Source organism: Hyaena hyaena, unplaced genomic scaffold (genome assembly GCF_003009895.1).
Source record: "Hyaena hyaena isolate Hyena2069 unplaced genomic scaffold, ASM300989v1 scaffold_99, whole genome shotgun sequence".
Classification (NCBI taxonomy): Eukaryota; Metazoa; Chordata; class Mammalia; order Carnivora; family Hyaenidae; genus Hyaena; species Hyaena hyaena.
Window position 1 is genome coordinate 829,273 of NW_024080731.1, and position 13,125 is coordinate 842,397.

General features: G+C 37.4%; 1 protein-coding gene across 1 annotated transcript in view; it reads left to right on the forward strand.

Annotated features, from left to right (window-relative positions):
• NAV3 (neuron navigator 3) overlaps positions 1–13,125 on the forward strand; it is a 366,296-nt gene that overhangs the window by 170,300 nt on the left and 182,871 nt on the right. Inside the window, exon 8 of the mRNA XM_039235544.1 lies at positions 10,018–10,133. Within this exon, the coding sequence (XP_039091475.1) occupies positions 10,018–10,133 (116 nt within the window). The remainder of the gene's footprint in view (positions 1–10,017; positions 10,134–13,125) is intronic.

The window sequence follows — 13,125 nt, forward strand, 5'->3', positions numbered from 1 at the left end:
TGGATTGTAAATGGAAGACGACAGCGTAGGTTAATATGTTTAATGGCTACATGAGGGAGAAATTTCCTGACTTTCAGAGGTAGCTTTGTTAAGACTTTAATTAGAGGAATTCAATGACAGGAAGAAAGGAAGGAGAAAGGAGAAGAACATAGTTAAGAAAAGAAGCTTTTCATTGCCTTGTTCTTTCTTGGTGTTCATTCTTGTTTAACCTTTATTCTGTCTTCTTCAGACTTGTTTTCCTTACCTGAAGTTCAAAAGTTGCTACCTTCACTCCATTAAAAAAAAAAAATGCTGGGGCGCCTGGGTGGCTTAGTCGGTTAAGCGTCTGACTTTTGCTCAGGTCATGATCTCGCGGTTCGTGGGTTCGAGCCCCGCATCGGGCTCTGTGCTGACTGCCAGCTCGGAGCCTGGAGTCTGTTTCAGTCTGTGACTCCCTCTCTCTCTGACCCTCCCCTGCTCACGCTGTCTCTCTCTCTCTCTCTCTCCTAGAAATAAATAAAAATATTTAAAAAAAAAAAATGCCTCCTGTCTACCCACGTGTCATTTTTTTTACATAGCTATTTTATTAATCACTTTAGAGCTCATGATTACAAAGACATATGAAGTCAAATAGTGAGGTTGATAGTCATTTAAAGAGAAAAGAAAGACCTGTAATTTTTCCTAAACCTCAGTCTTTTCAGTAGCCCCAATAATTTTCAAAAGAGCTATTAACCAGATTCTTAACTTGCTACTTTGAGGTCCACCTTCTTTTCCTTATTTTATGACTGCTTGTAGTAAATGCCAGGAAAACAATGCATTGATCATAAAGCAAACATCTTCTTTTTTAATGTTTTATTTATTTTTGAGAGAGAGAGACAGCGTGAACAGGGGAAGGTCAGAGAGAGAGGGAGACACAGAATCTGAAGACAGGCTCCAGACTCTGAGCTAGCTGTCAACACAGAGCCCGACTCAGGGCTCAAACCCATGAACCGTGAGATCATGACCTGAGCAGAAGTCGGATGCCCAACCGACTGGGCCACCCATGCACCCCAGAACATAAAGCAAACATCTTAAGGCAAAGGGAGCAAAATCAGGAGTGAAGGTAATTTGCACATGCATGCACATGTGTGCACACATGCACACACACACATACACACACATACAGAAAGAACCCAACACATAGATAAGGCAAGACACTTTTACAGAGAAGAAAACCATCATGCATCTTAAACCCATGAATTATATATAAGAGGAGCCCTCTATACACACTTGATTTGTAAAATTAGGTCAGTAAAGTCTGAATTTAGAGGTTTTCTTTTTTTTTTTTTTTTCACATCATGTATCTTATACAATAGAATCATGGGTTCTCAGGAGAAATTTTTGTTGTAACCACTTTTTGTGAGAGTTCAGATTTGCCTAGGAAGTGACATGAAAAATTGACACTTGAATATACTATATTCTAAAAGGTAAAGAAGGCAAAACATTAATTTTGAAAATGCTTACGCACATGGTTTTTAAGTTTGGCTAATTTGTTGAATCACTAAATTGAGTAGGAGAAGCTGTAAGTTTTTATCAAGATTGAAATGGAGATCAGGTCACCATCATGCAGAAAAAGCTTTTGTAAGCCCTCCAGCTACTATTATAGATTATGCTGCAATTGTGATTTTATGTGAACTGGGCATAATTGGTCATCAGTACAAAGTACAGCTTATTGAATGCCTGCCTTGAGAGCTTGTCTTTTGCTAGGTTTGAGATATATATGTGCATCGGGTAGCAGTTTAAACTCCTTCACACAGCAGTATTTTTAAGATGGAATATAGAGACCCCACTAGCAGAGGGCCTGTTGTGTGGGATAGTGCTAGGAGCTGGCATTCTCTCAGCAGAGAAGCTTTATCAAATACCTTCTGTAGTTGGCTTACGGGGTTTACTGCCAGATTTCCCAATCAAACCACTGCTGTTTCTTCTTTCTATATTTTATTTGCTCTCAGAAAAATGTTAAGCTTACAGAAAATTTGCAAGAAGAGTACAAAGAACTCTGATATGTACTTCACTCAGGGCATACAGAGACTTCTTCAAGTTTCACCAATTGTTCCAGAGATATCCCTTTGGCTGATTCAGGATGACTGTTGTACCAGGTTGGCATTTCTGCCTAATGTCCATGAATCTGGAGCAGCTCTTTGGTCTTTCCTTGAGTTGCATGACACTGATGCGGTGGAGACAAGCATTTGTAGAATGTTTCTTAATTTGAGCTTGTCTGATATTTCTTCATCATTAGATGCATATTATATATTTTTACCTTGAATGCCACAGAAGTGATGCTGTGTTCTTTCCATCGCATCCTACCAGATAGCAACAATACTGATACTTCCCATTTGGGCGATGTGAAATTTGATCCCTCGATTAAGATCATGTTGCCATGTTTTTTCACTCTAGAGTTACTTTGCCCCGTTTGTATTCAATGAGTATTTTTGAGGAAAGGTATTTTGAGACTCGTTGTAAGAATTCTGTTCCTTGGTTTTCTTTTACCTCTAAGATTCAGCATCCATTGAGGTTATTTTCATAAATTAATAGTTTAGCAGAGGCCAAAGTATTTCTAATCCTGTCATCCCTCCCACATTTCTGCCTTGGGTTTCTTTACTAAGAAAGAGATGCTCCTTCTCTTTCTTTCTCCCTCCCCCTCTCCTACTCTCTTCAAACTGTATGGACTAATGGTTTCCCATTGTATTCAGTGGATTCTAATCCATTGATACGATTAGTCTAATGCTTAAAATTTCTCAGGTTTTCCTACTGGGATCCCCTTCAAGCTGGTTTGTGCCACATTATTCTTTGAGAACTTCATTTCTTTTTGGCTAAGGGTGCTCCAGGCTTATGTTGTCTGCAGCTTTCACTGAGGAGTCCTGATTTCTTTTTGTAGGAAATGATATTTAGAAACCCAGGTTTCCTAAGTAGTAAAATACATGTAGGCATGCACACGCGTACACACACACACACACACACACACACACCCCTATATTATTATTTATCTCAGTATCTGGGAGCTGTCTATGATATACATACACACAGACAGATAGTCCTCCACTTACAAGGGAGTGAAAGTAAATACACATTAAACAGAAACCATACTTTTGAATTGGTATCGTCTGGGGCTAGTGATATGCAGTCCTGTCCTCTCTCCTGATGCCCAGCAGCAGGTGGAGCCTCAACTCACTCAGCAGGCAGTCACGAGAGTCAGCAACCCATGCATTACAACCATTCCGTCTCCATACGACCCTTCTGTTTTTCACATTAAATACAGAATGCAATAAATTACATGAGATATCCAACACTTGCTTGTAAAATAGGCTTTATATGAGATGGTTTTGCCCAACCAGAGGTTAATACACGTGTTCCAAGCATATTTAAAGTAGATTAGGCTAAGCTATGATGTTAAGTCAGTTAACGATATTTTCAACTGATGACAGGTTTATAGGAATGTAACCCCTTCATAAATGAAGGACAATACATACATACATAAATATTAAATATTATATATATCCATACTTGTTTTTCCTTTTGGTAACTGAGAAATGTAGATCCCATTATTCTCAGTATATCTTCTTATTTGCTTACCCCACCCTGAAGTACCAAATGTCGCTTCCACATTCAAGTACTCTTCATCCTGACTCATTTCTGTCCTCTGCCCTGGCTGTGACCTGTCTGCCTTCCCAACAGGAAGGAAAGAGGAAAGCAAAAACATGACTGGTTTTAGAAAGATATTTACTGTTCTTTGCCTTTTTTTGGTTTATAAATCAAACTATTAGACCATTAGTGAATGTTGCTGTCTCAAACCAGCTCTATTTGTGTTTACATATGTGACTATATCCATATTAAGATGAATCCAGGGGAGGATATATTTTTAATGTAAATTAATGAGCAAATACTCATATTTATAAAATTCATATTATAAAATTTGAAATTTGCGGTTGATAGTATCTAGGACTTATTGCTGACTTCCTTTGCATGGTATATATAATAGCTTCTTTTTCTTAAGAGTACAAATTTGAGGTTGTAAAGAGTAAAAATAATATTTAAGGTAGACTAGTAGATATTGTCAGTTTCAAATATTGTGTATTATTAACTTAGTGACTGAAGTATCTGTCAGCTAATGAGACCTCACATGTACTAAAACAGTCTCCAGAGGCATTCAAATGGTGTTAAACTGGAGGGTAGTGGTTAATAGAACAGTATTTAGAGGCAACTAGGGTCACATATGGAATAACTATCTCTACCAACTTGTTATATAAGGCAAATTAAACCTCTAGAAGCCTAAATTTATGTACAGCACCTACATTATAGGTGTCTTAATTATAGGTGTCTTAATCTTTTTAGGCTGCTATCACAAAAATACCAGAGACTGGGTGGCTTAAACAGCAAACATTTATTTCTCATGGTTCTGGATGTCAGGAAGTCTAGGATCAAAGTGCTGGCACTTTCCATGTCTGGTGAGCACCTGCTTCCTGGCTCATACATGACCATTTTCTCACTCTGCTGGCCTCACACAGTAGAAGGGGTAAAAGGGTTCTCTGAGGTCTCTTTTATAACAACACTAATCGCAGGCATGAATGTTCCATCCTCAAGACCTAACCAGCCCACAAAACCTCCACCTCCATCTTATTGGAGATTAGTTTTCAGCATAAGAATTTTGGGGAGGAAACAGACATTCATTCCATAACAGGATTATTGGAACATTTAAGTGATATGCCAATGGTAAAATGGTAAAAAAAAAAAAAAAAAAAAAAGACCAGGCATAGTCTTTGGCACATGGTAAGTGCACATAAACAGAAAATCACTTTTGTGTTAATCGTCACTGAAGTTTACACTTCTCACCACTACCACTATTAGTAAGAGATACTAACACTGAGAGCCTAGCTTGTTAACACTCTACATATGGTGTTTTGCATTGCTATATTTGACAGTTTCAATAGGTACTTGTAACCTATTGACCATGTTGTAAATGCACAGCAATTAGTCTACATGGTTCCTGTCTTTTAAATATTTTAAAGGAATATCATGACACTTAATTTTTTCTTTTTCCAATCAGAATGAGGAAATTGTAGTATCAGCTTATGTAGGTACAGTGAATGTTGCCACTGCATTATCTACTCTGTCTGTCGAAATGAACCCTTTGATTGGAGAACACTATTGATTCTGAAGTCTTCATAAATTGTTTCATGAATCAACCCCAGACCCTTTTATTTTTATCAGAGTGAAACATGCACAAAAAGAGAGGACATGTTGGAAGACTTCAGAGATTTAACTGAACTTCTTTGATCATTTGTATAAAAGTTAAGTCTTTACCAGTTTGCAGTGATTGCCCCACTGGAGACTGGGGTTAAAATTTGAAACCACTTTACAGTATAGTGAGTGGAAATCTTGGGATATGGATGCTTTGTAATATATGTAGACCAGAGACCTGGACCCATTTACATGTACATGCAAACTGAGATGACTCGTAAGTCCTTTTTATGATTATTTAAAATTTAACCCTTCCCATGTTCCTTTCCTTGATCAACCTGCATCCCTATTGTTGATAATATAGGGACTACCATGGAAAATATACCAAAGAACTTGAAAATAAGGTAAATCAGATTATCTCTTGTAGGAGTACCCAAGTGGCTCAGTCAGTTAAGCGTCTAACTTTGGCTCAGGTCATAATTGCATGGTTCGTGAATTTGAGCCTTGTGTTGGGCTCTGTGCTGACAACTCAGAGCCTGGAGCCTGCTTCAGATTCTGTGTCTCCCCCTCTTTCTGCCCCCCGCCCCGCTCACACCACATCTCTCACTCTCTCTTAAAAATAATAAAAATTTTAAATAAACAGTTTGTCTCCTGTAAATTAAAATAAAAAGATAATAAAGAGGGAATCAGCCAGAAATACACACTGACAGATTTAAAAAAAAAAAAAAAAGATAAAATGAAGGGTTCTGATAGAACACTGAGCTGTTAGAAGTATGCATACTTTAAAAACATTTATTTATTTATTTTTGAGAGAAAGCAAGCACATGTGAATAGGGACGGCATAGAAGGAGGGAGAGAGAAAATCCCAGCAGGGTCTTCACTGTCAGCACAGAGCCTGAGATGGAGCTTAATTCCATGAACTGTGAGACCATGACCTGAGCTAAAGATCAAGAGTCAGACTCTCAACTGAGGAAGCCACCCAGGTGCCCCTACTAGTGAGCATGCTTTTTTTTTTTTAAATGCTTATTTATTTTTGAGAGAGAGAGAGAGACAAAGTTTGATCAGGGGAGGGGCAGAGAGAGGAAGACACAGAATGCAAAGCAGGCTCCAGGCTCTGAGCTGTCAGCACAGAGCCTGACGTGGGGCTCGAACTCATGAACCATGAGATCATGACTTGAGCTGAAGTCGATTGCTCAACCAACTGAGCCACCCAGGCGCCCCAATATGAGAGTCTCAAATAACAGGGCCTGAAGACAGTTGATGGAATTGAGTACCAAGTTCTCATATGCTGAGGCAAATAGCCACAGTCAGCTCCTGAGCAACTTTTAAAGATCTGTTTATTCAGAGGAAAGCAAAATTTCTACTCTCAAAACACATTCAGAATACATTTTTTGCTTGATACAGATTTTTCTAGAGAGAGATTCTCTAAGTCTTTGTAACTAGCATGACCACATGCATTCACACTCCTATAACAGCTGCTGATCTTGTTCTAGTAAGAACCAGTTGGCCATTGGGTTATAGACAGGCCTCACAGTGAACTACTTAATGTGACTCAGCTTCTGAGAGATCAGTCCATGAATACTGAGTCTGCCAATCCTGGCTCACAGCCAGTTCACCAAGGCACCCTGCCTTTCTGAGGCTTCTTGGCAGGCAGCCAGTAAGCTTTCCCTGGGGTCTCCAATCTCACTACATACTCTCCATTTAAACTTCTTCAGCAAGTAATAACAATCCTTAGAAAACTTGAGTGAATTTTATCCCTTCATTCAGAGACAGCAGGCTAAGGAACAGGTCAGGGAGGTACAGTGGCCCACAAGAAATAAGCCCAAGTAGAAGAACTGACTATGGTGAACTTTAGTATTGAGGAAGGAGGGGCTATCAATAGACAGGGGATAAAAGAGAACCTGGGGGCCAGAGAAGAAAGGAAATGGACTACACAGAGAGCCAGGTATATTCCCTACATTGTAATGTTGACCAGAATTCCACATGATTCAAGAGAATGTCTTTCCAGACCTTTAGTAATAATAACCCTTGAGTTTACAATTACTTTTCAAGGCACATATCTTTCTTTGCTTTCATACATGAGCAAATTGAGGTTTAGGGAGGCTAAGTAACTTAGCAAGGCCATATGAGTTAATAAGTAGTTAGTTAGCCAAGTTTTACGTTGAAACTCAGTGTATGCACCATTACACCATGCTTCCCTCCGCATGCTATCCAAGTATACTATTTTATGCTCATGACTAATAAAATGTATTCATTTATTTATCAAATATTTCCTCAGTGCAATATATTGTGAGACCACATCTAGGTGTTGGGGTACAATGCTGAGTTTATATGTGGGTAATGGAGTCTAGTTGAGGAGAGAAACATTGATCAAATAATTAGCTTTCACATTGGAAGAATATGAAGTACTGTCAGGATAGATACCGAGAGTAAATAAGTACTTATAATTTGGAACGTTGCCTGAAAATTAGGGATGGCTTTTTAAGAGTTGGTTGAACTGAAGGGAGAAACTTGATTGGATGAAAAGAGAAGGAAAATAATGGAGTGTAAAAGTCCTGCTGAGGCAGAGGGCTATGAGAAGTGGGTAGAGAAGTCTTGTGACCACAGAGAAGAGAGATAAGAAGAGTCACCTACAAGATGGCACTGGAGAGCTGGACAGAGATCAGACCACACAAAGCTGCCTTATAGTTTCCTTAAAGGTTTCACCCAAGACACCATGAATAAGAAACATGTTTATTAAGAAAAGATTACAAGTTTAATTCTGTGCATGATTGGTTTGAGATATCTTTGTGACAACTAATAAGTAATGTCAATTAAAAAGCTGTGTTACACATCTGGGATTCAGTGGAAAGTGCTGGGTTAGAGCTGGAATATGGAATTTGTGTGTGGCTAGGTAATCATGAATACAATGAATATGCTTGAGATCATCTAAAGAGACTACAATGAACACTTGAAGAAGCTTAGGACACTGCTTTGAGGAACCCACAAATTTTGCCCTCTGTATCCCCTTCTTTTCACTACCCAGAACCACAACATTTAATGATTGGGTAAAAGAGAGCAAAAGAGGGGGAAAGTAGCATCCAGAGAGAGTGGGGAACAAACTGGAAAGTTTTTGTCATAGAAGCCAGGGTAGGATGATTTCATGAAAGGAATAATGGTCTGCTGTTCTAAATGCTGCCAAGACATCAAGGAAAGTGAAGACTAAAAGGTGTGGATTTTAGCAACATTGAGGTCTTTACTGGCCTTTATGTTATGCCCTGTCACTTGAGCAGTATATCCTCTTTCTTATTTTTGCCATGCTTTTTATATTCAGTGTTAAGTTAGAGTGAAATAAGGGCAGTCTGCTAGAAATCAACAGAGGCCATTTATATGAATTCTTACATAGCCCTTTCTTTTATATATCACTTCTTATATATACACATTCATCCATATATACAGCATAAAGTCTTCCATGGTTTCTTAAAATCCTAATGAGCTTTTCAGAGTTTCTGGATATGTCAGATCATTATAAAATATTTTTGATATCAGTGATTACACTTTATTTTCTCTCAAACAACATCAGGATTTGAAATAAAAGTAACATATTAATTAAAAAAATTATTCAGGGGAACCTGGGTAGCTCAGTTAGTGAAGTGTCTTTTTTTTTTTTTTTTTTTTAATTTTGGCTCAGATCACGATCTCAATGTTTATGAGTTAGAGCCCTGAAGCAGGCTGTGTTGACAGTGCAGTCTGTTTGGGATTCTCTGTCTCCTACTATTTGTGCCCCTCCCCCCTGCTTGCATGCACATGCATTCTCTCTCTCTCTCTCTCTCTCTCTCTCTCATAGATAGATAGATAGATAGATAGATAGACAGATAGATAGATATTAAAGAAATTGATTCAGAAAAAAATACTGAATTTTTCTTTCACATATTTTAAATATTTTCTATAGTTTTTAAAAGTAAGAAATATTTAGTGTTCACTTGTCATGGTCCAAACCCAGTAATACAAATGGGACTTCAAGGTTGCCTTCTCCTCTGTCTTAATAGTTCATGCTGTCTTTTTTTTTTTTTTTTTTTTTAAGATGTGGTGATTCTGATCAAATATGTGTGGATTTTGAGGATGCATCTGGAAAGATCATGCCTCTTAAAACATTTTCTTGTGCATAAAGGAAGCAATGCATAAAGATTAGAATATCAAAATATACACAGTGCATCTGTTGTGTGCTTTTATTTGATGAGACCTGCTCTCTACATGTTAATCACACACACAAATACATACCCAGGCACATACATACAAATATAAAACATAAAGTAGATGAAATTTTAATAATGAGAATTTGGTTTGGATTGACTTTGGCTTTTCTAAAATTAAGACATTATAGTGATGTTTGTGGCTCAGAACAAATTCAACGTTAATTTTTATACTTTCTGTTTTAGGATATATTTTCTAGAATTCTCATGGAAAAAATAGTTTTAAGGATACTTCCAGTACTTTTATTAGTTACTCTCACAAGAATGCAATTTAAAAGGCTTTTATCTAAAACTGCAGAAAATTTTGGATCTTTTCATTTTGTGCTTCCCCCAGAATGTAACTATTGGTAATAATAGGCTTTCAAATGTAGATAAACCTAAGAAATCTGATTTAATATCTCTCTCCTACTTGGGTTGTATATGAAAATAGGGACTTTTTCTTACAGATTGTTTAGGAATGTCATTGTCATAAGCAAGTGATTACTTACCTTATAGAAAACTTTTAACGTGTTGATTTCTGCTTGAACGAGGGAATTTTGAGTCACTGGTGACAGCAATTGCTATTTGTTTCTGTCTTTTTGGTTAATTTCAGATCACATTCAGAAAATGAAGGCACCTCTTTACCCTCTGCTGACTCCTGCACCAGTCCTAGTAAGATGGATGTACCGTATAATAAAACTGCTAAGCAGTGCCTAGAGGAGATATCTGGTAAGTGACCTGACTGATGGGTAGGTCAAACCTCAGAATTTTTGTAGTCTTTTCATAAGTCTTTTTAATAAAAGTCATATTTGTGCTGTACTGTTTTTTCTTAAGCATAATGGACTGTGTGCATCTTATGCATCAGAGATTCTTGGATATTTGGCTACTTTGCTCAGGGTGATCTCTGTTCTGTGAAGAATTTTGTGAAGCATGGTAGTGCTTTCAGAGGATGAGGTCTTTAGGTCATTATTGCCCTTAGTCAAGTTCAGTATAGTCAGAGAAAACCTGTAGAATCTTCACTGTTAATAAAACAGCCCTTGAATATATTTGGAGATTTTTTAAAATGTTAAGGATCAGATGTCAGTATAAATGTTCTGTGGCCAATCCAACCGTGTTCTGTCTTCAGTTCTGTACTATTTGGAACATTACTACACAGTGGCTCCAAATATGTATTTAGGAAAAATTCTAATTTTGGAAATATTTCATTACATATAAATAATGTAAAAAAATATACGTATATACCCCAGATACAATTCGTTAGGTTTTTAAGTATATAAAACAAACTTCCCTGCTTTAGTCTAGTATGTTTTTATAGGACCCAGATGAGTGTAGGCATATATGGAAGGCCTTTGGTGTAATTCTGTTATATATATGTCTGTATTCATGAGCAACTAAAGAAACTCTTAGCAAATATACTGCTTCTAAGGGGAAAAAGGGTTTGAGGACATTTTATCTATTTCTAAGAGTAAGAATTCATAGAAGCAGAAGTGTATCTACTATTCCAGTAAATTTCTGGCCACCCCTTCAGAATTTTCTTATTCTGAAGAAAAAAAAATGAAAGAACTGTTTAATTAAAAAAATGGTTGTAGTACTCTAAAGATTCAAAATATTGCCTGAAAGGTCATGTAAATAAACATATCACAAATTTGGGGGTTAAAGAGCTTCTCCACTTTGGCAGATTTGAACACTGTGGCAGGCACTATCCATTACTGCAGAATCCATAGTACATACTGACCACATTGACAGCACATCACGGGGATTCCTTTTCGAATTATCAGTGGTATCATCAGACATCAGAGGTTTTGTGTGAAGATTGTAATGGGCCAGTTCTAGGTAGAGGTAGATATGGTAATGCTAAGACATAGCTATCAGGATGGTATTTACAGATTTTTCAAGTACTTGGGGGAAGTTTTGGCTTTCCTGTAGCTCCAGATAGTCTCATAATGAGAATGATGGTGCATATCCGTATTGTGACTAGATATTTTTAAAACCTGGTGTGGTATGGAGATGCATATACTTCACACATTTCTTTATTCATGAATGTCTTCAATTATGTATCAATATGCCTATGAAATACTAGAGCTAAATATGTAGGACAAAATGCTTTTATACAGTTTCAATTCCAATTGTTAAGGGAATTTTTACAAAGGAACGTTGTTTCTTTGAAATTAATATAGCACTGAATATCTGATTAAGTAAATAATCCATATATGATTTTTTTCCTCCAGTTTCTTATTATTTCCACCATTTGATCAGTTTTCATATTTTCAGTTCATATTTCCATTTAATGTTCTCATGTTTTTAAATATAACACTTGAAAATGGGGGAGCATCTGGGTGGGTCAGTCGGTTGAGCGTCCAACTCTTGATTTAGGCTCAGGTTATGATCTCAAGGTCATGAGATCGACTGCTGCGTCAAGCCTCATGTAGGGCTCTGCAGTGAGCATGGAGCCTGTTTTGGATTTTCCATCTCCATTTCTCTGTGCCCCTGCCCCACTCACTCTCTCAAAATAAATAAACATATTAAAAATATACATAACATTTGAAAGTGAAATATAAACTTGACTTTACCATAATATAATTTAATAGATTATTACAGGGTATAATATTATTTTGCACTTTTATTAATTATTTATATAAAATAATAGATTTGAGTCCGTGATTGAGATGGGAATAAAAGATAACAGCAAATAAATGGTGAAATGAGTCTTTCTGGATTGTGTCATTTCTATTAACATTTAAAAAAAAGTAATGTTTATTTATTATTGAGAGACAGAGACAGAGTGTGAATGGAGGAGGGGCAGACAGAGAGAGGGAGACACAGAATCTGAACAGGCTCCATGCTCTGAGCTGTCAGCACAGAGGCCAACCTGGGACTTGAACCCATAGACTGTGAGTTCATGACCTGAGCTCAAGTCAGATGCCCAACCTACTGAGCCACCCAGGTGCCCCAACATTTGTTTAAAATGATAGTAAAATAATAAAATTTATCTCAGTGCAAGCTTGGTAATTCTCATAAGAAAGATGATATTCATTTATGATTAGTAGGGTATAAATTGGAAGAACACAGATGAGAGTGTACAGGTAGACCAGTGATGAGAGAATGATTAGCATTCTCTGGCCTTTCTACCATTGATCTTGTCTTCTAATTCCTCCTGAGTTACGTATTTTTATTGTCACAGACTCAAGTTGGGCATCATCAGAATCTGCAGCTTCTCTATCAATTCACTTCTGTGCACACCATTCTTTCTGATTAAACGCTAGCCTCTCAATGATCTTCCTTTTGTTCCCTGACTTTACCAACAGTTCTGCTAGGATTTCTTTCTTTTTTTTTTTTTTTTAAATTCTAAGTCTCATTTATTTATTTATTTATTTACAAATAGTTTATTGTCAAATTAGTTTCCACATAACACTCAGTGCTCATCCCCAAAGTGCCCTCCTCCATGCCCATCCCCCCTCCCCCCCACATCCATCAGTCCTCAGTTTTTGTCAGCATTCAGGAGTCTCTCATGGTTTGCCTCTCTCCTTTTCCCCCACCATTTCCGCCCTTCTTCTCCCCCTTGTTCCTCCGTCAAGTTCCTCCTAAACCTCCTATACATGCAAACATATGATATTTGTCCTTCTCTGCCTGACTTATTTCGCTCAGCATAACACCCTCAAGGTCCATCCATGTCGCTACACATGGCCAGATTTCATTCTTTCTCATTGCCATGTAGTATTCC